Source organism: Anguilla rostrata, chromosome 9 (assembly GCF_018555375.3).
Source record: "Anguilla rostrata isolate EN2019 chromosome 9, ASM1855537v3, whole genome shotgun sequence".
Taxonomy (NCBI): domain Eukaryota; kingdom Metazoa; phylum Chordata; class Actinopteri; order Anguilliformes; family Anguillidae; genus Anguilla; species Anguilla rostrata.
This window is the reverse complement of record NC_057941.1, coordinates 44,785,444-44,811,518: the sequence shown is the minus strand read 5'-3', so window position 1 is coordinate 44,811,518 and position 26,075 is coordinate 44,785,444. Positions and strand designations below refer to the sequence as shown.

Below are 26,075 nucleotides of genomic sequence, written 5' to 3'. Positions count from 1 at the left end.
TCAGAGCCGCCCACCAAATGTGTGTGTGCGCGCGTGTGCGTGTGTCTCTGTGTAGTTTACTGTTTACAGTACACAGGAAGGAGATATGGAGAGATCATGTAGCAAATGCGCATCCAGGAATTTTCCACCCACAATATTTTCAATAAGACATAAATTGATATGATATCCGAAAATTTCCGAAATAACGACATCAGTATTGACGTCATGCAATGAGTCGAGAATAAGGTAAGCGCTATTGCGTTTTATTTTTAATGCACTTTTCGCTTCTCTCAAAACGTCTGTGACTTAACATGTAAGCGAACCTTGGAGCACAAACCACAGGTATATTTGCATGGCTCTCAGAACTATGTTTTACTAAGTAGCTTCTTTCACTACCGTATATATTGACAAACGGTTTTTAGTTTGCTCGTGCCTTTTCAGGTGAATCTATGTTGTTGTGTCCTGCGGCCACCATTCGCTCACCAATGGTGTCTGGTGCTGAAACGCGTACATTTTAAAGCAAGCTGATTGGATTGGTACTATATCCTCTGCAAACATTGTGTGAATGGATTTGTCACGACTGCGTGCTTTTTGGAATTGAAAGCCATTGAAAGGGGCTTACGTTTAATCCAGTTAGCGGGCGATGAACCCCCCTTCACCTCCCGGGTCCTAGAGAGTTCAAAGGAGTACAGTAGCGGTCAGATATTTGTGATAACGCTTAGGCAAATTGAACCTAAATGTACGCTCTCATATGTTTCTTTCATGTGGTAGTCTGGCGCGCAGGTTAAATGCGACCTTGAAGTGAAGTTTCAGTGTTAAATTGAATGTTGATGGTAGTTTTGTGCTTTGAATGAAAACGCAAAAAAGACAATGTGTAATCAACATATCTTATCTCATATGAGTCAGCCCAAACGGTTAAAACAACACACACCATTGTTGGCAAATAGGTGTTTTTTTATTGTGTGGTTTGGGAGTCGGTACGCATTAACGACTAATTCCTGTTGAATAATGCAGCCTATAGAACTATACCCTATCGCCAATAGAAGCCTGTGCTTTAGTAAAACATTTGACATGTAACATAAACACGTGTGGCGTTACGTAGTTACCGCATATCAAATCATACTGTAGTCTTTTAAAAGGGATTATCTGTAATACGTTTCAGAGGTTTCGAAACTGCAGGAAGTCTCATATTAGCCATTTTGAAATCTTATGGGAGCAAATAAAAGAGGCGGCTAGTGAGTGGCATGAATGAGTTTCAGTGCATGAATGAACAGAGCATGTACTATTACGTTTTCCCCCCATTGCATCCTGAAACCACACGGTAAAAACTCGTGTTCCGGCTATACAAATCGTGCACAGGCCACGAGAATCCAAAGTAACTTAGCCTACGGCGCGATCATTGAGTCTGACAAAAGCAAAACACTTCAAAAACGTACGGTCCACGTGGTTTCTCACCATTCAAAAACTGCTTGCGCTATCACACGCAGAACTCAGCATTTACAGTCAGATGATGTTGCCCTGCGTGCCATCATGTTTACAGGGTAGCTCAGGATTGACAAGTCTTGCATTACTCCTGAAAGCATTGAGGAAATGTATAATAAATTAACACATGCTCCATTGAACCCAAAAGTACTGTAGACACACTTCCTTGACACAGACAATTTTGTAGTACATTACAGTTGCTGCTTCAATGGCCACGGACGTGTGCTGCGTGAATTAATTGGGATATAGGCTTACTACAACACCAAATAACTGAAATAAACATAAGTGTAAACACTGATGTGGTAGGATGAAATCATGCGCTAATCATAACATGGAAACAGGAAGCGAATATCGTTGAGGTGTGACAGTTCCTCGAATGACACTCATTTGTGGTTTCTGTAGGTTCAACAAGACCGCCTAGTTCAGAGTACAGCACAAATACAGAATACATCCGTGCTCTCCAAATCAGAATTGATAAGTGCTTGGTTATGTCTTAAAATCAACTTAGCACTCAAATTTCTTTTTTCTTGTTTTGATTTCTGTCTTCGTCTTGCGCAACTGTAGTTGTGTCTATAGGTGAACGTAGCTATGGAATTTATTGCACAATATGTCATTTGTCCAGATAACCTGGTGCTCATATCTCTATCATTGGAATTTATAAGGGCTTGTTTGATGCGGTACAACTTCATTGTAAAACCGCAACATCCGCAAGTTACAACAAGTCCTGAATATAGACTGATCTAACTGTAAACTGTCATTGGGGAGTTTGCGTTTGAAAGTCTTTGTTTAACCTGTTCGGAGGAACAGTGGCATCAATCCATTGAAGTTTTCTGGAGACAGGAAGATTACTGTCTAGTGCGCATGTCTGTGTTTGTGCTTGAGTACAGTTGTGTGTTGTCATCTCGTGGCACTGTCACTTGTTTCCCACCTCCTTGTTTTTGTTTTTTAATTTATTTATTTTAACTTTCTTTTTTGTAAAGAACTTTGCAGCATTTTAAAAGCACATAACATATAAAGCTTTATCATGATGATGATGATGATTAGTATTAGTATTATTAGTATTAGTATTATTGTTATAATAAATGATCTTGTGTGTGGGTGGTATGTGTGCATGCTAGAGTTTACTCAGACCTGTACTAATGTCTATGTGTGGGCTGAATTTTAGCTGTGGTCCTACTGTAGGCCATTCCATTTTCTCCTACGCTAAACAATGAAGGCTATTCATAAACTTCGCTGAAGAATATTTTGCAATGACCGGCACTATCTCGTTTAAATATTTCCTTATTCATAAAATTTGGATTACAGGGGGCTATTGATATTGCCAGGAACGACAGAAATGCTATTGTTAAATGCTCGGCTATGCTTTTCTCATTTGCATAGGATTAATCAAACAGGCTGAAGTCAGGATCGTAAAAAAGGCCGAACATTTCACCAACGCAAACGGGCGGCGACAATATATTTTCCGTGTTGCGGTTTTTGTTTGCAGTAATGTATATTTATTGAACCCAGAAATGGTCTGTTCAGGGCCTACTGTACATCTCCATGTTCTACTCGTGAGAGAGTAATTAATCATCGCTATGCATATTTTAAGAATGCACATACGTTGTTTAAATACATGTAGATATTACATTAACTTATGTCTGACATCTCAAACGTGTTGCCATAGCGAATAACCCTTTATATGTCCTGTATCAATGTAGTATGGCAGTGCGGTGCAAACACAATTAGCTCGCTGTTTAATCTTGGGGACTGAAAGTGGACGCGGAAGGCCGCTAAGGTTGTCAGTGGGGATTAAGGGATCACCTTTCTCCCCGTGAATCACGGTGTTTTTTGTGCTGTGCTAACGCGGAACACCGCCATGCTTTCGGAAAACAGGTGCCATTTCACGAACGTGTGCATATGTGCGGCGCGTGACTCATTCGAAATATGAAATATTCAGTAGTAGCTCACGAGAACAAGCGATGAAATAATCAAACCCTGATATCCCCCCCCCCCCCCCGAAGCACGTTATGAGATTAATTCAGTCAAATTTCTATGTAAATAGTGACTCAAGCTTTCAGGCGGGATAATTAATTATATGAATAATTTATGCAGGGTTCTCAAGCTCTCAAGTATATATATGAGAACAAATAAAATTGAGAATTTTTCTTAATTACCTCACAATGCCCTCATAGTGTAAATGACACTACACTCTCTACACCAATGCAACTGGAAGTACCCAAAGGTAACCCTAATAAAATCAGATGCAATAAAGTAAAAAAATTCATCAGCTGCTTATGCAACTGCCAGTTTAAGCTGTCATTGTTTGCACAACAATCTAAAACGGAAAAAAACGTGTATGGGCTGGATAAGCCTCCCCTGTTTGTGTCCTCTCAGTATCCACAAAGTCACGATTATGCATCGTGTATTTGGGAGGTGAACACATCGGCAGGTAGTCGCATGTCCCCTCTGTACGAGCTCCAGAGAGCTGTCCAGCATCAACATGTAGCCTGGTACATTCATTTTGTCGCCTAAATTTGCACGTGGGGGTTAAATAAAATCTATTGAACTGAATTGCACGGAGGCTTTGCGGTTGACTGTTGCCACCTCTTACATCAAGGTGTCTTTCTGTCTGAAGCGCTTCATTGTGATTTTAAACATTATTATTTTTTTGTTTGTTACATGAACAGAGCAGGCACTTTTTAAGACTGCTACTAGACTGCGACACTTGAGGAAGGTTTTTGAGTTATTTTTTACTTCGAGTTGCTTTGGGTTTGATTTGTTCGACTGTCGTTTAGTCATTTCTGACATTTTTTACAACAACAATTTGGTGAAATCACATTCACTTCGTAGCACATCTGTCTGTTGTGCACTGTATTCTTTTTAGGACATTTTATTTTACATTTTACGTCGAGCGTCCGTGCTTGCATTGCGTCCAGGCTTTTGAAGGGAACGGAGAGATAAAGCTGGGGCATGTAAACCAGATCAGCATTTTCTCCTCTCCCTTCCTCTCTATAAATCACAGTGGCTCTGCTGGGGCAGGTTTTCCTGTACGAGGGAACTGCACTGTAACATGGTAACAGGCACTGGAACATCTGGGGAAGAACAGGGCCTTAAAATAACCTGGGCTGCTGTCGTCGGCACGGGGCTGCAGTAACCCCGTTATCTTACTCTTTTCTTTCGGAGATCCTGGTGAAATGCTGTGAACTTCTGGAGGAGTTAATGCCGAAAGCAGTATTATGGAAAAACAACATGTTTCAGAAGTTTATTTAGTGAACATTTCAAATTTGTTTAGTGAAACGTTAAGCTATATTGAACCTTTTGAAGAGCAAGTTTTTTTTGTAATTTTTTGTTATTTCAAAGTTCTAAGTCGGTGTTCTAGAACTTCATTGCTTTCAGTTACCCGTAGTGATTGTTACATCAGCGTAAGAATGTTCAGTTAAGAACATTCCAATCACATATTTGTGATCTTACACCTCATAGAGTTAAGGAAATAAAGATAATATAGTTATGTCATTTATGATAACTGTTGCATTGTGATGATGGGGAATGGCAGCATAGCACTTCACTATGTGTGCTTTACACAAGTGCCATGTTTTACACCAGTGACATGTCCCCACTGTTTTTCACAAGTGGCATGTCCCCAGTGTTTAACACAAGTGCGATGTCCCCACTGAGCACAATGGTCCGGAGGGACGGTGGTGTGACAGGCGCTTGATTGAGTGCGAGCGGGCAGTGAGCCGTGTCGCCTTTAACGCCGCTCGCTGCGCAGTCTTCCAGCGGCAGTCTCGTCCCTCAACACCTTGAGAAATGCACGCGTCCTCGTTCACCGACGTCCGCGCCGCAGCGCGAAGCGCTTCCGCGACGCGTCCGGCGTTTCCTGGAAGCTGGCCGGTAAGGGATTTTGAGTTACTTCATACCGATCGCCAGATTCAGAGTTTGGCCCGTCTGAAAATGTTAGGTTGGAAATGGAGATCTGTGGGGGTTGAGCTGTTTTGAAAATGCATTTAAATCATAAAGAATGCCCTGAGGTGGCTGAAACCTTCGTACGAGAAAGCAGTAAGTTGACTAGAGCCGTGGGAAATACAAATTAAACGTATAAAAATGCAGAGGAGCCGTGTATGCAAACAAACACATTTATTGGAGGTAGTTTACCCTCACTCCCTCAAGCTAGAAAAAAACAATGCGAAACTACAGTGAAAATAAACGAAATGGTTGCAGTTCCTTTAATGTTCTTGAATAGTGACTTTAGAACTGTTACGATTATATACTGGGTTGGTGTGAAAATGAAATGCACAAAGAATCTATGTGCAGTTTTTGAATGGATTACGCCTGTGTTGTCTCGTACTCCTGAGTTGGTGTGCGCTACGTTTGAAAATGGGGGACTTTGTAAGCTTAGAAATGTATTTCTGAGTCCTCACGTTTGGCAGTTTGCTGTGAGCGTACAGCTCTGCACAGAAACCTGTCTGTGCGTCTGAAATACTGTGCATTCGGAGTGCTTATGGAGACCTCTGTGAGTGAATAGATTTGAATGGAAGCACAATACCTGTGAGAGAGCGATAACCGCTGATGTATTTTGCCACTTCTGTGCGGGCGGCACCACCTACACACACCGTGACTGTCTGGCGGCTGATCTTTCCGCCACGTCGGTCTGTGCCGGTGAGTCACGCCTGTGACCCGGCTGAGCTCGCTCTCCGCAACACGACCGCGGTCCTCTCCTTCGTCTTCTAGCGTCCTTTAGTTTTCATCCTCACATCCATCCATCAACCCCTTTCCCCCCCCCGCCTCTCCACCTCACCCCTCACCTCTCAACCAAATAAAGCTGATTCTGTCCTGTATTTCTGTACTGTATTGCTGAGTATATGACCCCCCCCTTCCCAAAAACAAACAAATAATTTACCTCCAAGTCATCACAATGCCTCAAAGAACCGTTTGGTTCTGTGAAAGTCACGCTCGGCACCCAGTCTTTCTGTTACGAGAGTATGGCTAAGACTGCACAGGCCATCATTTTAAGGAGCTTATCCTTTAAATTTCTGATTGAGGTAATAAGGCAGGGCTTCATTACCAATTTTTTTTAAAGCCCTAAACATTAACCTTAAGCGTAGCAGCACAAATATGTGCTTCAAAGATTTGACATTTCTCAGTTTGCTATAACAAAGTCTAACGACGTAACGTACTAGATTACTATAACATACTGGAATCAACATATTTAACAGATGTTACGATACAAGCAAAGTTGCAGACATTTGAATGTTAGATGAAAACTTCCTCTGTATTATAAAAAAAAAAAACTGAAAACATAACTGGTTGCCTCATTTTCCATGTTAAAAGGTTTAATAGCTGCGGATATTGGACAAGATCCCCCATTCAACTGAACCCACCTCTTCAAACTGACCTTAGGGTCCACCAACACAAAGATGTTGCCTAGAGCTGTGTCTTTACTTACAGCTACTTTTCACGATTAGTGTAACGCCTCTTTTACTATGAACTTTTATGAATACTTACGCATTAATGTGGCACTTATGCAAGATAATGTTTCCAAACGTTTTTTGAAATGGTGTTTTTTCCAGTTGTTACAGTCAATTTTCGTGTCAATATTAGAGTAAATCTAACTTAATTATAAACAGAATGCTGTAAGTGACCATAAATAAGTCATAGTAAATAAATGCTTGTAAATGTAAAATCTCCAGTACAGAGGCACTCTGATTTACCGTCGCTGTTTTACGGAGGCGGGAAATATATATGACATGAGGGAAACAAGATTATGCTTCCAGGCTTCTTTTTTTAGAAGCATTTTGGCTATAATTCATCTTTTGTAGTCATTTGAGCATTGAAGGGCTGTTCTGTGGTTTGCCCCAGTGGGGAGACTGAGTTGCATAGCAGTATTCTACTATGATTTTTTTTAAAAAAACCTATAGAATTAAGAAAGTTGCTGTTGAAAGCGTGAAAGCTTTTTATATTTTAGCAAGCATAAAAGCAACTGCTGTTTGATCTGTATCTCTGCAGTTGTGTCACCGTCTGATTTTTTTTTTTGCATTTGCATTTGAATTTGATCCGGCCCCTGGCGCGGGTTTTGCATTACGCGGCGGATGTGGATGTGGATGTGGATGTGGATGTGCGTGTCCAAACAGGAGCTGTGCCTGAATCACAGGAGATGAATCACGTACGTCACCTGCAGTCTGAGGGCTTTGCTTTAGCACTAAGCCCGTCTGACATGTTGCCCGATCCCGATGTTTTCCAAAATGACAACAAAGCCGGTTGCGAGGAAAATTCCAGGAACCCAGAGGGGAGGTTGGTGTGGGGGATTATTTCCACTAGGCCTTCGACTACTCCTACTCTTCGGGTTTTTTTTCCTTTCAATTTTTTTTTCTCATTTAAATCCTTTATATTTCTTGACGGGAGCGACCGTTAAATTCCAATCAGCCCAGAAATGTGCTCCTGTAGGGCCGTAAAAGCCAGCGAGCCAAACGTTCCCTCTTCACATTAAGTCATCAACATAACGGGCGGCTGTCCAAAGTGATTGTCTCTTCTCGTCTGGGAAAACTGATTGATGACCCACTGTAATAATTATGGCAAGCTCTAAAGCTATGCTAATACTCCCCAAAGTTTACCACACGGACCAGGTTAACCCCAATATAGCTCAGGCTTTACCCCGGATATGGCTACGTCCTAGTTGGCCGGAAAACTTACACTTTTCCTCAAAATGTAGCTGGGTTTTCATTTGAATACCTAGATGAAGTTTTAACCGACTTTTCACCAGCATTTCACCGAAAAAATTATTCACCGGGAATGCTGGAATTCTGACCTGGCTTGGGAATTTCGGGATGACGGGGGTAGGCCTGCATTCCTTGCTGTTTCTCCTTGCACCGCTCGCTGATCATTTCCCAAAACCAAAATCTTTTCATACGTCTAAAGACTCTAGACATCTAAAGTATAACTGGGATGGACATTTTCTTTTTAAGACTCAGGCTGTCTCTTAAAATGTACTCCATGTAGGCATTCCATGCTACCCCAAAACCCCAAATGATATTTGAAGTGATTAACAATGCACTGATTTATTTGGGATGTAATAAAAATAAATAAACTTTGTCCTTAAATGCCAGTTTGAGTGAAATGAGAATCACAATGCGGTGATTTTTGTGTTGGAATTAATCTTTAAAATATTGCTGTGGTTCTCATCGATCTGCCTGACCAATCAGCACATAGTGCCTTCAACACTGCATAACTGTCATTCTCCAACATAATCTGTCTCTCAGTGAAAATTACATCCGGGAGATAAATTTAGGTAGATTTACCATTTGTCTCGTCAAGCTAAATTAGTGTTAGACTTGAGGGCTGCTTCCTCCGGTGTATCCCAGCATTCCCTGTCACATCCGGCGCTTGCTGCTCGTCAGCGCGTGTGTTTGAGGCTCCAGGCGCCGCCCATCACTTTAAATCACAGAAAGTCAGGCTCCGCTGGGTTAGCGTACCTGCCCTACGCTGGAGTAACTGACACACTGGAGTAACTGAGGCGCTAGAGTAACTAACGTGCTGGTGTAACTCTGGTGTAACTGACAGGCTGGAGTAACTGACACACTGGAGTAACGAGGCTGGAGGCTAACGTGTGGAGGGGACTGAACAGGCTGGTTGCAGTAGAACTGAGGCTAACTGACAGGCTGGAGTAACTGACACGCTGGAGTAACTGAGGCACTGCAGTAACTGATGCAGTGGAGTAACTGACTTGCTGTTGTAAAGCTGGTGTAACTGACATTCTGGTGTAACTGACCCACTAGTGCGATGCAGGGAAGACGGCGTTCTTCTTTAGTATTCACACTGCAGAGCCATAATGGCCCCGCTGTCTTCGGGTCGCACCACAGACCACAAAGAGCGCTTCTCTCTGACACAATGTGGCTTGGCACGGGCTGGGCCTCCACATGCGGCGGGAAGCCTGGGGGAGACTGCGGAAACTGGCACAGCCGGGGACCGGGAGCCTGTATCTGCGCTCAAAGTTAAACACTCCTTCAGACTGCCAGGCCAGCGCTCCTGTAAATACAAAAAGGAGGCTGGTGTTCTCCCTGCTGTCCAAAAACCGGTTTAAACTGATTGAAAATGAGCAAAAAATTGCCACTGTTTTGGCTGTCGCCTCCCTCAGGGTGAATAGACTAATCTCCCATGCAGTGCCATGGCCTGTATGCAGTACCTGAAAATACTGTTCTGATTTTATTGTTTGATATCACTGAAATTGTGTGTCAACTTACGTTAGAAATTGAGAAGCCGCAAAGAAAGGGTAATGCCATTGGCTCGGGTTTATCCAGTGGGATTGAGGCTAGGTGGGGGATGTTGGGTTGGTGTGACTGGATTGGGGAGGGGATTGGAGGTGGGGGTGACGTACTGTTGTATGGTTAGAGTACTCAGAAGTGAACCCTGGTTTGGAGATGAGTAACGCGGCTCGCTGCTTGCTCTCCGCAGCCCCCCCTCCCCCCCCAGCGGTGGAATGGAGCAGCCATGAATGGGGAGGCCCGCCCCAGCAGCCCCGACCCGTCGTCCGGCCCGCTGCCCGACTGGAAGGAGTTCTGCGAGGTGCACGCCCGCGCCGCCGCCTCCGACTTCGCCGACAAGTTCCGCCGTTTCCTGAGCGAGAACCCCAGCTACGACTCGCCGGGCGCCGACGCCTCCTTCTCCCGCCACTTCGCCCGCCACTTCCTGGAGTGCTTCTCGGCGGCGCTCAGCCAGGACCACGCCCCCAGCATCGTGCCTTTCGCCGGCCTCCAGAGCTGCCCGCTCCCCTACGGCCATGACCTCTACCTCCGGCGGCGGGGCGGCGGCGGCGGCGGCACGGCGGGGGCGTCCAGCGAGTCCCTGGACAGCGCCGACAGCGGGCCGGGGAGCGGCAGCCCCCGGGCGGGGCCGGCGGCGGGCCGCAGGGCGGGGCCCCTGGGCCACTCGCGCAGCTCGGAGGACGTGTCGGCGAGCCGGCTCAACCCCAAGGCGCGCTTCAAGAAGGGCTTCTCGCTGCGCAACATGAGCCTGTGCGTGGTGGACGGCGTGCGCGAGATCTGGCACCGCCGCGCCTCGCCCGAGCCCGACGCCGGCCGCCGGCCCGACGGGGAGCTGGCCGACAAGCGCCCGCGCCGCCCGCGCCTCTCCCGGGGCACCCTGGGACGGCGGGCCGAGCCGCCGGAGGTCCAGAGGGAGGGCGCCCTGCGCTACATGGTGGCGGATGACACCACCTGCATGGGCGGCTCCCAGTGGCAGAAGTGCCGCCTGCTGCTGAGGAAGGTGGGGGGGCCGCGGCCCGAGGGGGAGCGCTTCCTGCTGGAGTTCTACGTGCCCCCCAAGGTGGGTCCCAAAAAAAACGGGGTCCCCTCTACAGGGGGGCCTCATCCTGGGACGTGCGACTGATGGGGTCACGTGTCTTAATCTCGTGTGTAAAAGCTTGGTTGTGTTTTTGTCTTTTTTCTGACCTTACAAAGATCCACTTGGACTGAAATGTTGTGGCAATAAAAGGTGTTTTAGGAGCACTGATAGATGCTTCTTTCTCAGACCCACATATCAGGCATCTACAGTCATTTTATTCACAATTATTGTCCAGCTCAGCCAATAGGGGGCAGCGATAAATCCTAAACATCAGTGGTATCCAACCCTGGTCCTGGGGTGCCACATGTTATGCTTTTGTTTTCACCTTAAATACAACAACCACTTAGACCAAAGAAACCAGGTGAGGTGAGTTGACTGTGCAATCGACTTCTTTCACTGATCGATTAAGTGCTGAGTCACAGCATAAACCAGCAGACCCTGCCGCACTCCAGGCCACCCCTGCCACAAATGGTGAAACGTGGTTCTCCAAATTTAGGAACGCGAGGACTGCAGTAAATTAGACGCGTAGATCTGAAATGGCCTGATTGGTCGGGTGCACTGAGGGGCTCGGCGCGGTGAGGCCTCCGCGGGGCGGGTGCAACGGGATCGCGGGCGGCCATGGAGGAGGTTTCGAATGTTCTGCGGTCGTGCTTTTCCCAGAGTCCGGAGTCTGGAATCTCTCGGGAATGGGGGGTGGGGGGGGTTAAGGGCTCCAGCCAGCAGCGCCTCGTGGTCCAGGGGACACCTGAGCTCTCCAGCATTTCGGACGGACGTTAGCGCGATCCGTGTCCCCGTTGACCCGTACTGCGTGTGGCCGTTTAACGGAGGACGCTTTCCTCTCTGATGACTCTTCCAAACGCTGCTTGCTGAGCTTCCAGCACTGTTTTTTATTTCTATTTTTAATATCATTTTTATAGCATGAAATTTGGCAAAACTATTTAAGTGTGGAAATCAAATTAGCAATGGATATAATGTGAGTGGGACGCAGTACAGGATGAGGTTTATTGGGTTTGTCATGCCCTCCAAACTGCCAATCACATTACCCGTCCTAAATCTGTTTACGGATGGGCTGCTCTTGGTAATAATAATAATAAACTTTATTTTTATAGCACTTTTCGTACATGAAATGCAGCCCAAAGTGCTTCACATTGTAGCAGATCGAAATTAAAAACATAGATAAATTAAGATAGTAATAAGTGCATAGATAGAGGCATTTAAGGTACATGAAAAGAGAATACATAAAAAATTTGAAATAAAAGATCTATTGAGATGGTAAAAGTGCATAGATAAAAAAATAAGAAAAAATTTAAAAAGTGCATAAATAAAAGCCTTAAAAGCCTTGGTAGGGCTTCAGCCACCTCCTCTTTTCCTAAAAAGTGGCCTGTTTCCCTTTCGAAGGTATGGCGGCCCTCAGAGGCCTGTGCAAGCAGAATCTCTCTCGCGTGTCGTACCGGATTACAACAGCTGCTCCTCTTCACAGCCAGCAGCAATTAATAGTACCTGTTTTTTTCTTCCTTCATTAGAAACGCTTAAGAGATTAATATAGTAGCGCCACTATAGACATTGAGAAAAACTTTCTCAGGGGAAGTTTTTCAAAGAGCACCTGGGGCTCTACTGTGAAAGTTGGGTTGTGGTGTGAATGTATTTCTAGATTACCTTATTATAGATATCTCAGCAATGCAAATGTCATACATTTAATAATGTCATTTAAAATTGTATGATACATCGTTTAGCATTTTGCTTGATATATATTGCTTAGTTTTTTTTTATGCTGCATCGTTTAACATTTAGCATGATATATTATTTATTATTAAATAACATATAAATAATATATAAGTGCAATTAGCCACAAGGAAGCGTGTTCAGTTGGCTGCACAGTTCCTGGCACGGGGTTGTAAATGCTTTATGGGTCTGTGCCAAAACACCTAAGGTTGTTTTCTAATAGAAAAATCCAACACATGCACATTCCATGTTCCACTTCATTCGAGTGATTCAAAGAAACAAGGACATTCATTTTCCCATCCGGGAAGCCCATCCCTCGTGGATGTGGCGATGAATAATTCACTGTGAGACAAATCTAAAAACTCACAAGGACGCAAAGAGAGCTGACAGCACCCTCAAATGTATTCCATGTTTCCCAAATGCTGTTATAGCTAAGATTTGCAGTTAAATGCTGTCCCATGGACTGATTATTAGGCTGCTGGTTAAGTCAAAGCAGAACTGGATATGGACGATTGCTATTATTTCCAAGATCATAATTTGAATATGAAAGTAATCGTAGGGAAAAGAAAGTGTGATTCAATATGCAGAATGACTCAAACTCTCCAGGACTGATCTTTTCTCAGGACAAAGAATGGCCTTAGTTAAGCATTCCCCCACTAATATTAGGCATAATGACAATGTATTAAGTTCCTGCTGATAAAAGAAAGCACTTAACTCCCAGAATCCACTGGGCTGTTATTACGCCTGTTGCATTATCCAATCACAGCCATGTCTCTCATTCATCCCCCCCCAGTCCTCCAAACCCAAAGTGAGCATTCCTCTGTCTGCAGTCGTGGAGGTGAGAACCACAATGCCTCTGGAGATGCCCGACAAGGACAACACCTTTGTGCTCAAGGTAGGCCACACCCCCTTATCTGTACAGGCATCGCAGACAGGAAGAGCTCAAGAATTCAGTCAAAAGCACTTAATCTCAGGCATCTGTCTGTGTCTGTTATGAGGTCATAGAGAAGAAGGAGGAGCTAAGCGGTCGTACAGAACGTGCAGGCAACTAGTGCACACGTATCCTACAAGGATGGATGGTGGTGTGTACTGCAGTATTTTTTTTCTTTCAGTCTGCACTAAAACAGATGTAAACTGGTGTATTAAATGATGGTGGTGCTGGTGGTGGTGGTGGTGGTTTGTGTGTGTGTATATATATATATATAGAGAGAGAGGGGATGTGAAATTGCAGCTGGTAAGAGAGATAGAGGCAGTGACAGAGAGAGAGAGAGAGAGAGAGGGGATGTGAAATTGCAGCTGGTAAGAGAGATAGAGGCAGCGAGAGTGACAGGGAGAGAGAAAAAAAAAGCACACAGCCTCGCTTGCCCTCAGTCAGCGCCTCACACGGTGCGCTGGGTGTGTGTTATGCGTGTGCGCTCTGCGTGTGCGTGTGCGCTATTCCCCACGTGACGTCCGTTACTGCCGTCCCCGCGACCTTCCGTTTCCCGCGGGATTCGATCGGCTGCTCCCGCGGAGGCGCGGGGTCTCATTCCGGGCGTGTTCGCGGAACAGAATTCCCGAGCGCTGCGGTCCCAAGCGTGCTCCAGGTCTTAAACGAGAGGCGCGTTACAGTTTCGAGAAAATTGGGAGGGGTGCAGGCCTGATGGACGAAGTTCAGCCTCCCACCGGCCAAACTATAAAGTTATGGACACTGGACACTGTGTCCAATGGGGAAATCAGATCATCTCCATGCAGTACCAGGTGTGAGGTATAAACTGAGCCCATTGCCAAACTGCTCTTAAATGCCTTTTTTTTCTGTTGCAGGTAGAAAACGGTGAAGAATATATCTTGGAGACCATTGACTCTCTGCAGAAACATTCTTGGGTAGCAGACATTCAGGATTGCATTGACCCTGGGTAAATACACTCATATATATGGCCGGGTGTAAGGAGATCTATAATTTAAAACTTGTATTCCTCTCTTTTCTACAACCTATAATGCAGTTGGGATGGTGACTTTAAAGAATGACTTCAGAAGACTTGCTTAGTCATCCACGGAGAGGACTCTGAGTCTTTCAGAAAATATTTTGTTTTACACAGATATGAGCAATTCCCAGAGAATCTGACTGAACTCAATCTTTTAATATGTGCGAGTGGACTATGCATAAAAAGGGCTGTAATTCCTACACAGATCGCCCGATATGGATGGAAATACCCTCAAATTTAAGCTGACAGTCTGCACTTTAACCTCATATTCATTGTTTTATTTCAAATGTTCTGAAACATGTTGAGTCCATATGCACTCTGTAAGAGTTTATTTTAACACCGGACTTTTTACTGTGTGTATACATACACACTTGTATGCATGCATATGCATATGTTTGTGCATGTTTGTTTGTGTATGTTTGTGTTGAGTAAGTGATGCGTTAATGAAACAGAGTGCTGTTATGAAGGGGCTGTGTCACCCAGTCTGATGCACCTGCTTAGCTGCTCCAGTCTCGAGGCTGTTGTTGTACCCAGTCTGACGCACAGTGCTGTTTGTGGGCTGTGTACCCAGTCTGATGCACAGGGCCTGTTTGTGGGCTGTGTACCCAGTCTGATGCACAGTGCCTGTTTGTGGGCTGTGTACCCAGTCTGAAGCACAGGGCCTGTTTGTGGGCTGTGTACCCAGTCTGAAGCACAGGGCCTGTTTGTGGGCTGTGTACCCAGTCTGATGCACAGTGCCTGTCTGTGAGCTGTGTACCCAGTCTGATGCACAGGGCCTGTTTGTAGGCTGTGTACCCAGTCTGATGCACAGGGCCTGTTTGTGGGCTGTGTACCCAGTCTGACGCACAGGGCCTGTTTGTGGGCTGTGTACCCAGTCTGACGCACAGGGCCTGTTTGTGGGCTGTGTACCCAGTCTGACGCACAGGGCCTGTTTGTGGGCTGTGTTGTGCAGGCCCACAGTCTGAGATGCACGAGCTGAGCTTCCTGTCCCCCTCGGCCCTTGCAGCGCCGTGAGGTGTACCCCATGGTCTGTACCTGCACAGCTGTTGAAGCTGCCTGTTTGTGGGCTGTGTACCCAGTCTGATGCACGTCTCAGGGTCCATGACCTTTTGTGGGCTGTGTACCCAGTCTGATGCACAGTGCCTGTTTGTGGGCTGTGTACCCAGTCTGACGCATGGTGCCTGTTTGTGGGCTGTGTACCCAGTCTGACGCACAGTGCCTGCCTGTCTGTGTGTCGGTGTGGCAGGGACAGCGGAGATGACATCGAGCTGAGCTCCTTCCCCCTCGGCCCGCAGCCCCGGGAGTTCCCCATGGTCTCCTCCTGCAGCTGTGAGCTCCTGTCTGAGGGTGAGCCATGTCCCCCCGACACACTCCAGGTCACATGACCTTTTATTTAAAAAAGAAAAAAAAACCCTCTTCAGGAAGTGAAGCCTTAATTAATCTGCCGTGGCTGTGATGGAGATGCAATAAGAAAAAAAAAAGTAATGGCGCCGACGTGTTTTCGCCTGTGAGAGTCTTTGTCAAGGCGTGACACGTGTGATATCACATGTCTGGTAGTGTTATTCCTCATCACAGTGACTCATCGTTTCAGTGCAGTGTTATCAGGGCCAGAGCGGAACCGTGCTCTCTGGGTAACGCTTGCTCTGTGCTGTCAGAAGCCAGGGCTAAACCTGGGCATGACGGAGCCTGTGGGGTGAGACTGTGAGTAATGGCAGCCGTTTGGGTACTTCCCCCCCTGCGCAGGTTTCCATAGAGTCTCTGCTAGTGTTACGGGAGCCGGGCTCTACAGCGCCACCTTTGGCCGCTGCCGGGAGTCCGCCCCCACCGAGCACCCGTCGCACGTCCTCTTAGAGCGCTTCCTGCAGTCGCTGGACACCCCTGGACCTGGAGCAGGTAACAAGCGCAGGGTTTATCTAGAGTGACTAGGTATGGGCACAGATGCTGTAGATTCACCAGATACTCAACTCTTGTTAGCATTGCCAGCTCTGTCCCCTTAATGCGGAATCCAAAACACTCCAATGTGATCCGTCAGCTTGGGACCAGGTACAATAATGCACGCAATGAATCTTCTGTACGGTAATACAGCACCGTTCACTCCCGTCACCACTGGGAACATCATATAGTTAACAAACAGAGAGAGGCGAGGGAGTGTAGGGACCTCAATATCTGGTGCGTCTAAAGAATCTGTGGTATGGGACTTTGCCTATGGATTATTACATTCTAATCACCTTATAATAAGATGAATAGAATGGAATATAACAATATGAATATGTAGTGTGTATAATATTATGACTGGCTGCTACAGGTCGTGTTTGAGGTGTCTAACCGGTCCCAAATGCGCTCTCCCTCAGGTTGTCGTGGCGACGGCCCGGAGGAGACGGGCGCGGACGGCGGCCTGAGCGGGTACCCGTGGTTCCACGGCACGCTGTCGCGGGTGCGGGCGGCCCAGCTGGTGCTGGCGGGCGGGGCACGCAGCCACGGCCTCTTCGTGATTCGTCAGAGCGAGACGCGCCCGGGGGAGTACGTGCTCACCTTCAACTTCCAGGGCAAGGCCAAGGTGAGCCGCTACACTTACAGCTTAGTGCAGTTTCTTTATAAAAAATCAGTGGGTGACTATTTATTTTTTCAATATTTTTACCATTACGTGATGTCAACGGATATACAAAGATATGTAAAGTTTATGTGAAAGTCTGTTTTATACTTGACTCATTGAATGGCATTGCTGTAATGTAGTTCAATGTCTGTTTAAAGAAACTATGTCAGATAAATACATTGTTCATTTTGCCTCATCGTCATTGATTAGTACAGAGGGAAAAACAGCCCATTTGACATAACTGTCCAAATACTTTTGCATTTAACTGTAGGTCTTGTAGGTGTTGTTTTCAGTGTTTTTGCAACTTTTTCCTGATGGTTATTCATGTCGGAGTCTCACTGCTACCCTACCCTAATTCCCCCCGATGGTGTAGTCTGTTTTTTTGGGTTCAGTTAAGGTGAGACTGTGTGGAAATGAACGTTACAGCACTAGGCTAGCTGGCACAGGCCCCGTCCCATACGCAGAATGAGAGTACAATGCAACGACTGCGTCCTGGTTGGCCCTCAACCAGGAAGTGAAGAATTCCTCCCTGCTCCTGTGTCAGTCTCTGTGTTGCCACGGTGATTCTGAGCATGTCCACTGAGTGCCCTGGGATGAACCCCGCCCCCTTCTTAGACGCTGTGCCCCCATGCAAGTTCTATGATGGCAAGACGCAGTGAGCAGAGGCCTTGATGGCTTTTAGTGAAGCAGGTGTTACTGGGAGGGGGGGGGGGATGTTCACGCCTCTCCGCTGGTGGAATTTTCCCACAGTGCTTTGCGGGCCTCGCAGTGCACAATACTGTATCAGGTTCATGAGAGAGCCGTCTTGAATTTGGTGCTCTTTTGTTGCTGTTACACACAGTCTCACCTTAACTAAACCCAGTACACTTACTACACCACCCGGGGGCAAATAGGGTAACAGGCCACTTCCTACATGCACAATCATCAGCAAAAAAAGGTGCAGAAATAGAGAAAGCAATTAAGACCTACTGTACATCTGGACTAGCGTGATAATAACCCTGGTGACCTTCCCCTCAGCCAGCTGGTGTGTAACCTAGGCTCCTCCCCCTCCCCCTCTGCTCCGCCCACAGCACCTTCGGCTGTCCGTCAATGATAACGGCCAGTGCCACGTGCACCACCTGTGGTTCCAGACGGTGTCCGACATGCTGCGCCACTTCCACACCCACCCCATCCCGCTGGAGTCCGGGGGGTCCACTGACATCACGCTGCACAGCTACGTCCAGGCCCCGCCCACTCCGCCAGGTACCCGGCCTCTGCCTCCCCCTCCCACCCCCAGCCCACTGTAACGGCATATGTACAGTCCTGTCTGTTCCCACAGCCGCACATATACGCACACACACACATATACACGCACACACACACGCACAACCAACACTATGAACGCTGTTAATCAGGTCTGCCAGTGTGAGCCGGGATTATGAATTACAGCTGGTAATTTGAGTGGCAGTGTGATGGTTAGGGAACTGGATTTATAACTCAGAAGGGTTTCAGGTTAAATCCCTACCTGTGGCATTGTGGTGCCCTTCAGCAAAGAACCAATCCTGCTGTACAAGTAGATTAAATGTAAAAAATGTTACACTTCACAAGTTGCTCTGGATCAGGGTGTTTGCTAAACAAATAAGTAAAAATATGTAAAATTCATGTTAACAAAGAAAATATGTCATGTATATTGTTAATATGTATGAAGGGCACCAGCCAAAGGCCCAGACAGGAAGATCCATCCTAACTGTGTTTTAATAGACAAATTTACATTCAGTGGAAGTGCCTCTATAATATCTCACTGTCTACAAATGAATTTAGCTGGCTGAAAAATGACTTCAATCAATGGCCAAGATTCAATTCTGCCATATTGTGATTTGGCTTCAGTTCAGAATAACACATTTAAGCAACTGACACATTTCGAGTTGCCAGCTGCTGAAAGTACCAGAAATGTTCTATAAATAAAGACAAAATATAACACTTGATTAGATCTGTTATCCAAAGTTGAGGACAAACCATCTTGAAATGAAATATGAACTGAGATTCGGTTTATTTAGAAGCGTAACTGTGAAACCAGAAACATGAGAATTCTCATTCTGACGCTGCTAATGTCCCAAAGCTCAGCTGCTGCATGTCATTGTACATTCTGATGCCAAAATCTGCAGATGATTATGATGTAACCGCAGACCTGACCTATGATGCGTGATGGACAGACCGCTCATAATGCGATTGCGTAACGAAGATCCTGTCGTGTTCTGTCCGCTTCATCCTCCAGACAAGACTCCTGACTCACTGTGATCGGCGAAGATCTTACGGCTCAGCGTCCCACACTGGTCCCCCAAATCTGGCCGCCAGGCCACCCCCTCCTTTGCAGTTTATTCCCTTGCTTTCCCTACCAGCCTTCTGTTCATAGTCATCACTGCCAATTAGAAATTAGATTTCAGCTGATCTTCCTGCTTAAATAAAGGTTAATGCAGTTAAGTTATATTAACCTTTATTAATAAGTAAATCAGTTATTTACTTTGAAAAATAAGGCATTTTGAAATGTAGTGTGACAATGAGACTGACGTTACATACAGTATCCTGTTTGTTCTGTGCTGTTATACACACTTTTCAAAGGCATTAAGGCTGCATTCATTTCCTCCTCAGCCACCTCTCTTATTGTGACCTGTTTTTCACCTCAGGATTTGATTGGTGGTAAAAAAAAAAAGAAAAGAAAAAGAAGCAACAATAAACTTTTGAGATTTGACTGTGTTTTATCCCCGGAGGTGTTAAGGAGATTTTAAAGTGCAGTGCGGAGGTTGTATGTGAGTTGGTGAAATGAGGATCACGCTTTAAAGGCGGATTTGAGAGTGGGGGGGGGGGGTGTTTCCATAGTGGGGAGTAAATACAGAAATGCAATAATCCCGCTTGTGCAACTGGACCCCCCGCCCAGGACCCCTTGCCCACGCTCGGCCACTAGAAGGGGATGAATGGTTCCCATTGCCCGGAGAACAGAGCGCCGATTCTGTTGAGAGGATGCACAAGTGCGGGGGGGACGCTGGGGGGCGGGGCTACAGGGTTGGTTGCTGGGGGGGGCGGGTCCAGAATCCGGAATCACAGCGCCCCTCTGTTCTCCCGCCCCAAGACCCCTCTGGCCCTCCACTCTTTGCTCTGAGCGAATAAGCTGTTTACACTGTTGCGCAAAAGACAGAAAAACACAAGGGCGGGCGGGGGGGGGGGGGGATGGTAAAGCCAGTGCGCCCACCCAGGGGGCCGGGATTCCTTGCCTGGCGTGCGCCAGCGGAAGTAACGATTTTTGGGCTCTTCAGCACAAATGATGACATCATAAACCTGCAACTTTGAAGGGCTGTGCAGTAATGTTTGAGGAAGAAGCTTCTTAAAAATCCTGAGTCTCCAAAGGAGGTTTTCCATATGGCAAGTGGGAAACTATCACCCACACTACATATTATAGTGAGTTATTTTGAGAATACGAGGGATAATTTCATACATAAAAATGGGATGACGCGTGAAACCGTGAATCGCGATGATTTTATGTTCTAACCTTGATGCTGTAATCTAACTAATTCTACAGTGCAGCTGCGACATGGAGTGCACATATTGTGTCACAAATTGGAGATTGGCCCCTGCGCTATCGTGTGTGTTCCCAGTATCCATTGTACAAGAGGCCGATCAAGAAGTGATATGATTGGCCTCCAATCTCGCCCATTGAAATGAGCGGCGTCCCGACGTCCATTTATAGACTGTCAGTAAGCGCGCCTCGTGTGTGTTTTCGGCTGTGAGCTGTAAATGGCCGACGCCCCTGCAGACAGCAGGGCCTTCCAAACTCAGGTTCAGAAAGTAAACGTCCTCCCCAGTAATTTGTTCCAGTCGTCTGAATTTGCTAATTAGCCCAGTTCTTCAGCTGGGAGTTTGAACTAATTAGTGAAATCAGCTGGCTGGTAGAAGCACCTGGCCTGTCTTTTACTTTCTGACCCCTGGACTTTCCACCTCTTAGAAGTAGCACTATTCATTTTGCTTTCCTGCTGCCTGATTGGTTCTACCAAGTTTTAGCCTGTGTCCTGTGATGGACTGGCGACCTGTACAGGGCACATTCCTGCCTTTTGCCCAAAGCATGCTGGGATAGGCCCTGCACCCCCCACGACCCTGACCAGGAATATGCGGGTTAGATAATGGATGGATGGATGGGTAGCCTGTGTTATGGTATATTAAAGGTGAATGATTGAACCATAATTGGACCATAATAACAGTCAACGATAATTTCACTCCCATGCCTTTGAATTAAGTGGCAGGACTCTCATAAGTGGTACCCACCATATACACAAGCTTCTCTTCAGTTTTTGTTTTGGCTAATGTTATCTCTTTTCCCGAGCATGAACTGTTTCCTGTGGATGCATTTCTGACTACCTGCTGGCCCCTCTGCCCTCCATCTTCCCCCTGCAGAGCCAGGTGTGCCTCAGCTCCCTGCCCCCTCCAGAGACGCTGGTTGCCGGGGCGACCCTCCCCAATCCGTGCACTATTTCCCCGGGGGCCTTACGCCAGCCCCGCCGCCTTCCGACGGCCCCGCCTCCTCCGGCTCCTCCCCCTCCCCCGCCGCCCCGCCGACCCTCGGCCGGAGCGAGCCGGCGTTGGCGGGCGGAGGGGGGCTGCGGAGCCGGAGCAACAGCTCGGAGCGCCTGCTGGGGCCCCCTAGTGGCTCCCCTGAGGATTACCACGAGAATGAGGGTGCCCGGAGGACCAGGGCAGTGGAGAACCAGTATTCCTTCTACTGAAGCCAGGCTGGACCCAGCAGCCCCTGGTCCGAGATACAGGAAGCACACAGAAGTATGACTGTCCAGGGTTATAGATCGCAAGGGGAGTATTTCGGAAGGATCTAACAAAAAATGTCTCATTCGTTTCAAGGTTGTATTTTAATACAGATTGAACTTGTCTTAATCCTCTTCGTGGTTTTAGGCTGAAGGTGGTCATTGAAAATAAATGATTAACACTGTGGACTGTCCACAACATTATTGGAATTCTATAATGGTTTGTCCAAAAGCTTAAACTTAAAAAGCTCTTAAAACGCTTAGGGAGGATTTAAAAAACACATTTAAACAGGTAATATATACACATAATAGTTAAAGAAGCTGACAGGGGATTAGGTTTGAGTAACTTTGAATCAGACAGATTTTATCAGGAGAACATAATAGATATTTGGGTCTCTATGGCAACAAGGTACAAGTGAAACTATGTCCATTAACTTATTTTCCTGCCAGTTTGAAAATAGAATACTCTGAAAAACTGACTCTTCTTCTGGAGAGTCTAAGCAGAGCACTTTGAATTTACGAACAGAAAGCGGATTATGAACAACCGCAGTGTGCACCAGCACTCCTGTAGTGTGGTTTATGACTGCACCCTGTGTCTCCTATGGACGCTGGCTTTGATGGTGTGGGATTCAGTCTCTTGGGTAGTTTGAGGGCGGAAAAGGGGGAAATGGTCTGGTGAATTCCCACATTAATTCACCCGGCCGCTTCCTTCTTTAGCTTTTCCAAAACATTTTTTGGGGCGGAGGGAGAGGGGAACTTGTCGGCCATACTGAGCGAACGGTTAAATGACTTCGTAATGTTTTTTTTTAATTTTCAAAAATGAATTCTCTGGTGCATTTACATGCATGTGAGAAGCTGCTGACTAAATGAGTCTGGACGTTGGTCTGACCCTACGAGTCTTTCCACTGATGGATGAGCGAAGCAGAATGGAAATACAGCAGCTTCAAGCTTGCTGTATTTTCTTCCAGTTCTCTATTTTAAATCACAACCGTAACTGAATTTTATTGAACAGTTGAGTCTGCTTTGGCTTGTTGCTAACGTAACAAAACATTTGTACCGTAAAAAAAGTGGTCAGCCAACGTCAGATACCTGAAGGTATCACGAACTAGACTAAGATAGAGGCTAAGATAAAGGTTAATGCTTAACTACAACAAATACAGGGTGAATTTCCTTGGTGCTCTTTTGGTCAATGTGTACAGTATGTTTTGTGGTGACATTTTAGAGTTTCAGAGTTTTATGTACTTTGTAAGTTTGCACTCAGCATATGCCACCATTTTACTAATGAAGGCGGTATACCCAAACAGAACGCAAATGAGAAACCTTCAGTGTGGATCTTCAAGGAATGTAGTTGGATTAGTTTTAATCAACGCACCTGTTTTTAATTTAACCGCCAAAATGGGAACGCAGTCCAATTCAATTTTCTCTTCATCTTGCAATGTTCTCTTTGTCTACGTAGGTTTTGCACAGGTACACTTTAGCTTAGATCAGAAAAAGGATTCCCAGCAGCTAAAGACATGATTCTGCCCTTGACCTTTCTTTGTATCTAAAATGCTTCTGTTAAGACTTTATTTGATTGAAGCCACCATGGTAAATTGTGTACTGGTGAAAGTTTCGGTTGCATGTCATCAGAGGTGGAAAATCCAGGTTCAGAAAGTAAAAGTTCTCCCCAGTATTTTGTTTCAGTCACCTAGATGTGCTAATTAGCACAACTCTTCAGCCAGGAGGTAGAACTAATTAGTGACATGAGCTGGCTGAGTTCATGGATGGAAGAAACACATGGCAGGACTTTCTGCCCGGTGACCCCTGACTTTCTGACCCCTGAACTTTCCACCGCTGCATGTTATCATTCTCCAGGGGGGACCCTGGAGGGATTAGGATGATATAAGAGAGCATACAGTACTGTAATACACCTCCTGAGGTTTGGGGAAACTGCATTTCTTCATTCAGTCTTTATGAAATCTTTTAGTCAACTGCCCCTGAGCCAACTGTACTTTATAGAACATCTTAGAGGACTTCTACATTTATTTTTGCAATACTGTATGCATCACCTTTAAACATGCCAACCAAATATGTGTGTATTGTTCAGATGAACTTAGTAATATGTAAGTGACACCCCTATGAACCGAAATCCTCTTTCTTTGACGATTTAGTGATTGTACAATAATAGATTAAGCTGATATAGAAATATGTATGATAGCCCAGTTTAATGTTTACATACAATGGCATGTTCTTTTAAAGGACATCAATGCACAACTTGTGTCCTTATATGGAAACATTGTCATGATTGCTAGTTGGGCCTTATTGCAATCTTATTAATATGGAAAACATCGAGTCACCTGTGTTAGGCTGAGAACAAAGAGCATCTTGGGTAGTCAGAAATGTTGCTAAATCTTCCAAACGTGTTTATACTGTATGTAAAATGGCAAATTAAAGTCCTGTAGAAGGTAGAATCTGGTGAGGTTATTTTTTAGTTTTTTTTTTTTTTACATAGAGACATTGACTGTAGTTATTCGTGCCCTTGTCTATGCACCATGCAGTACTGCTTGGGACAGCAGCATGAACATGTGTGATATCTGTGGTTTAACTCACATCTCTGACAACAGTTAAATTTCTGTAATGTGCTCTGTGGCCAATAATACTGCTAAAAAAGAAGTAACGTTTCTTTAAGTCTAACATATACTTCAGTGATATTCCTCACCCAAAATGTTTAAAAAAGTGCAGATACCTGCCCAAGCACCAGCATCTTTAAAATTAAGTTGTTTTGAGACAAGCTGTCCTTCTGTTAAAATTGGTACGAAACCGTAGAAATGATTTAGGTGTGGGCCTCAGGACCAAGGTTTGGAAGCCCTCAATGGGACAAGGCCAAAAACTGTCCTGATAGCTGTTAACCACTCACATATTTGTCCTCATTCACAGATGCACTTAAATGTCAAGACGGACGACTAGCCCACATACTGGTCATTATGTGTCCATGGCTGGGCCCTCGCTCCCATTTGGTGTTCTCCTCAAGGTGTTTTATTATGTAACTGTTGTACAAAGAGTATTTACACTCACGGCGCCCAATGGGAAAGATCCCAGCTGACACAAAACGTTCTCACAATGTTGCTGCAATGTTGTGGCGATGTCGTAACATTTACATTTAGCTGGGATATCTGTGAGTGACGCAGGTAAACAGGGTCTTTTTGATATTTCCCGCCCCACATCCTATACCCTTTAATCTCTACCACAAAGTGGGTACCGCGTATGATCGAAGACCTCCCCTAGAAGGCTGACACAGGGTGCCTGGGGTCAAGGTTAGGATTGGCTTGTTTGCTGTTGACTCAGTGGTTGGTAAATGGGGGGGGCTGTACCTACCCGGGGTGCCATGGTTCTCCTTCCCAAACTCTGTTCACAAGCTCATGTTGGCGCCGAAGAGCAGTTTGGAGTCTTCTCAGTTGTCGTATGCATAGCTCACAGAGTGCACCACCAGTAAAATGGCCACCCTGAGGAACGGGTACAGGTTTAGTACAACGTACACGTGCCAATGTTTGTAAAACCTTGTATTTTTAGATTGTTTATTTCTTAACTATTGTATATGTCTCCTGACATGGACTTATTTATTGGGGGGGGGGAAGGGGTTGTGTGTGTGTGTGTTTTATACACAAAGCGCTTGTAAACACAAGGGGCCCTTTACTGGAAATCTAAGCCTGCTCACACAAGAAGCTTTACCATGGAGGGAAACGTGTTTTCTTTTCAGACTTTCAAGTCATTTATCTCCTCTGTTCTTGTTTAAGCATTTGTTTTCTATGTCTTTTTTTAAATTGCTGAACTTATTTTGTTGTGTTGCTCACATTTTGATGAGTCTGTCCACTTTTGTACAAAGTGATGTTTACCCGATGTACTACTTTATATTTGTGTGAATAAAATCGGTGAACAACATGCTTTAAATCACATTTTGCTGTTTTTTTCTCTCCAACTGCAGTGTCAACAGGGTCACTGACATTGGATTTATGACTAGCATCAGGCAGGAAGATTCAGGTGCATTCACTTATGTCCAAAATATATATGGCACCATTTTCTACAGACAAGTAAACCATTGCTGCCATTACATTTTATTGCTTAATCCTTACACTGCCCAACTCAGTGGAGGAGATTTAGGTGGTGCATTCACTGGTACTGGGACCTTCCATGATATTAAGCTACTTTAGACAGTAGAGGAAATAACAACGGCAATATTATTAATAATAATAATAATAA

At 45.6% G+C, this 26,075-nt stretch overlaps 1 protein-coding gene across 2 annotated transcripts; it reads left to right on the top strand.

Annotated features, from left to right (window-relative positions):
- LOC135263906 (SH2B adapter protein 2-like) lies at nucleotides 1-25,766 on the top strand. 2 transcript variants are annotated; one of them, XM_064352377.1, is made up of 9 exons: nucleotides 1-225; nucleotides 9,889-10,758; nucleotides 13,292-13,393; nucleotides 14,302-14,393; nucleotides 15,709-15,809; nucleotides 16,206-16,355; nucleotides 16,814-17,019; nucleotides 18,126-18,297; nucleotides 21,478-25,766. In XM_064352377.1, the coding sequence occupies exons 2-9, from the start codon at nucleotides 9,925-9,927 to the stop codon at nucleotides 21,804-21,806; spliced, it is 1,986 nt and encodes a 661-aa protein (XP_064208447.1). In that variant the 5' UTR covers nucleotides 1-225; nucleotides 9,889-9,924; the 3' UTR covers nucleotides 21,807-25,766. The 2 variants fall into 2 exon arrangements, with proteins under 2 accessions (XP_064208447.1, XP_064208446.1); XM_064352376.1 differs by having other exon boundaries at nucleotides 15,667-15,809.
- The last annotated feature ends 309 nt before the right edge of the window (nucleotides 25,767-26,075 follow it).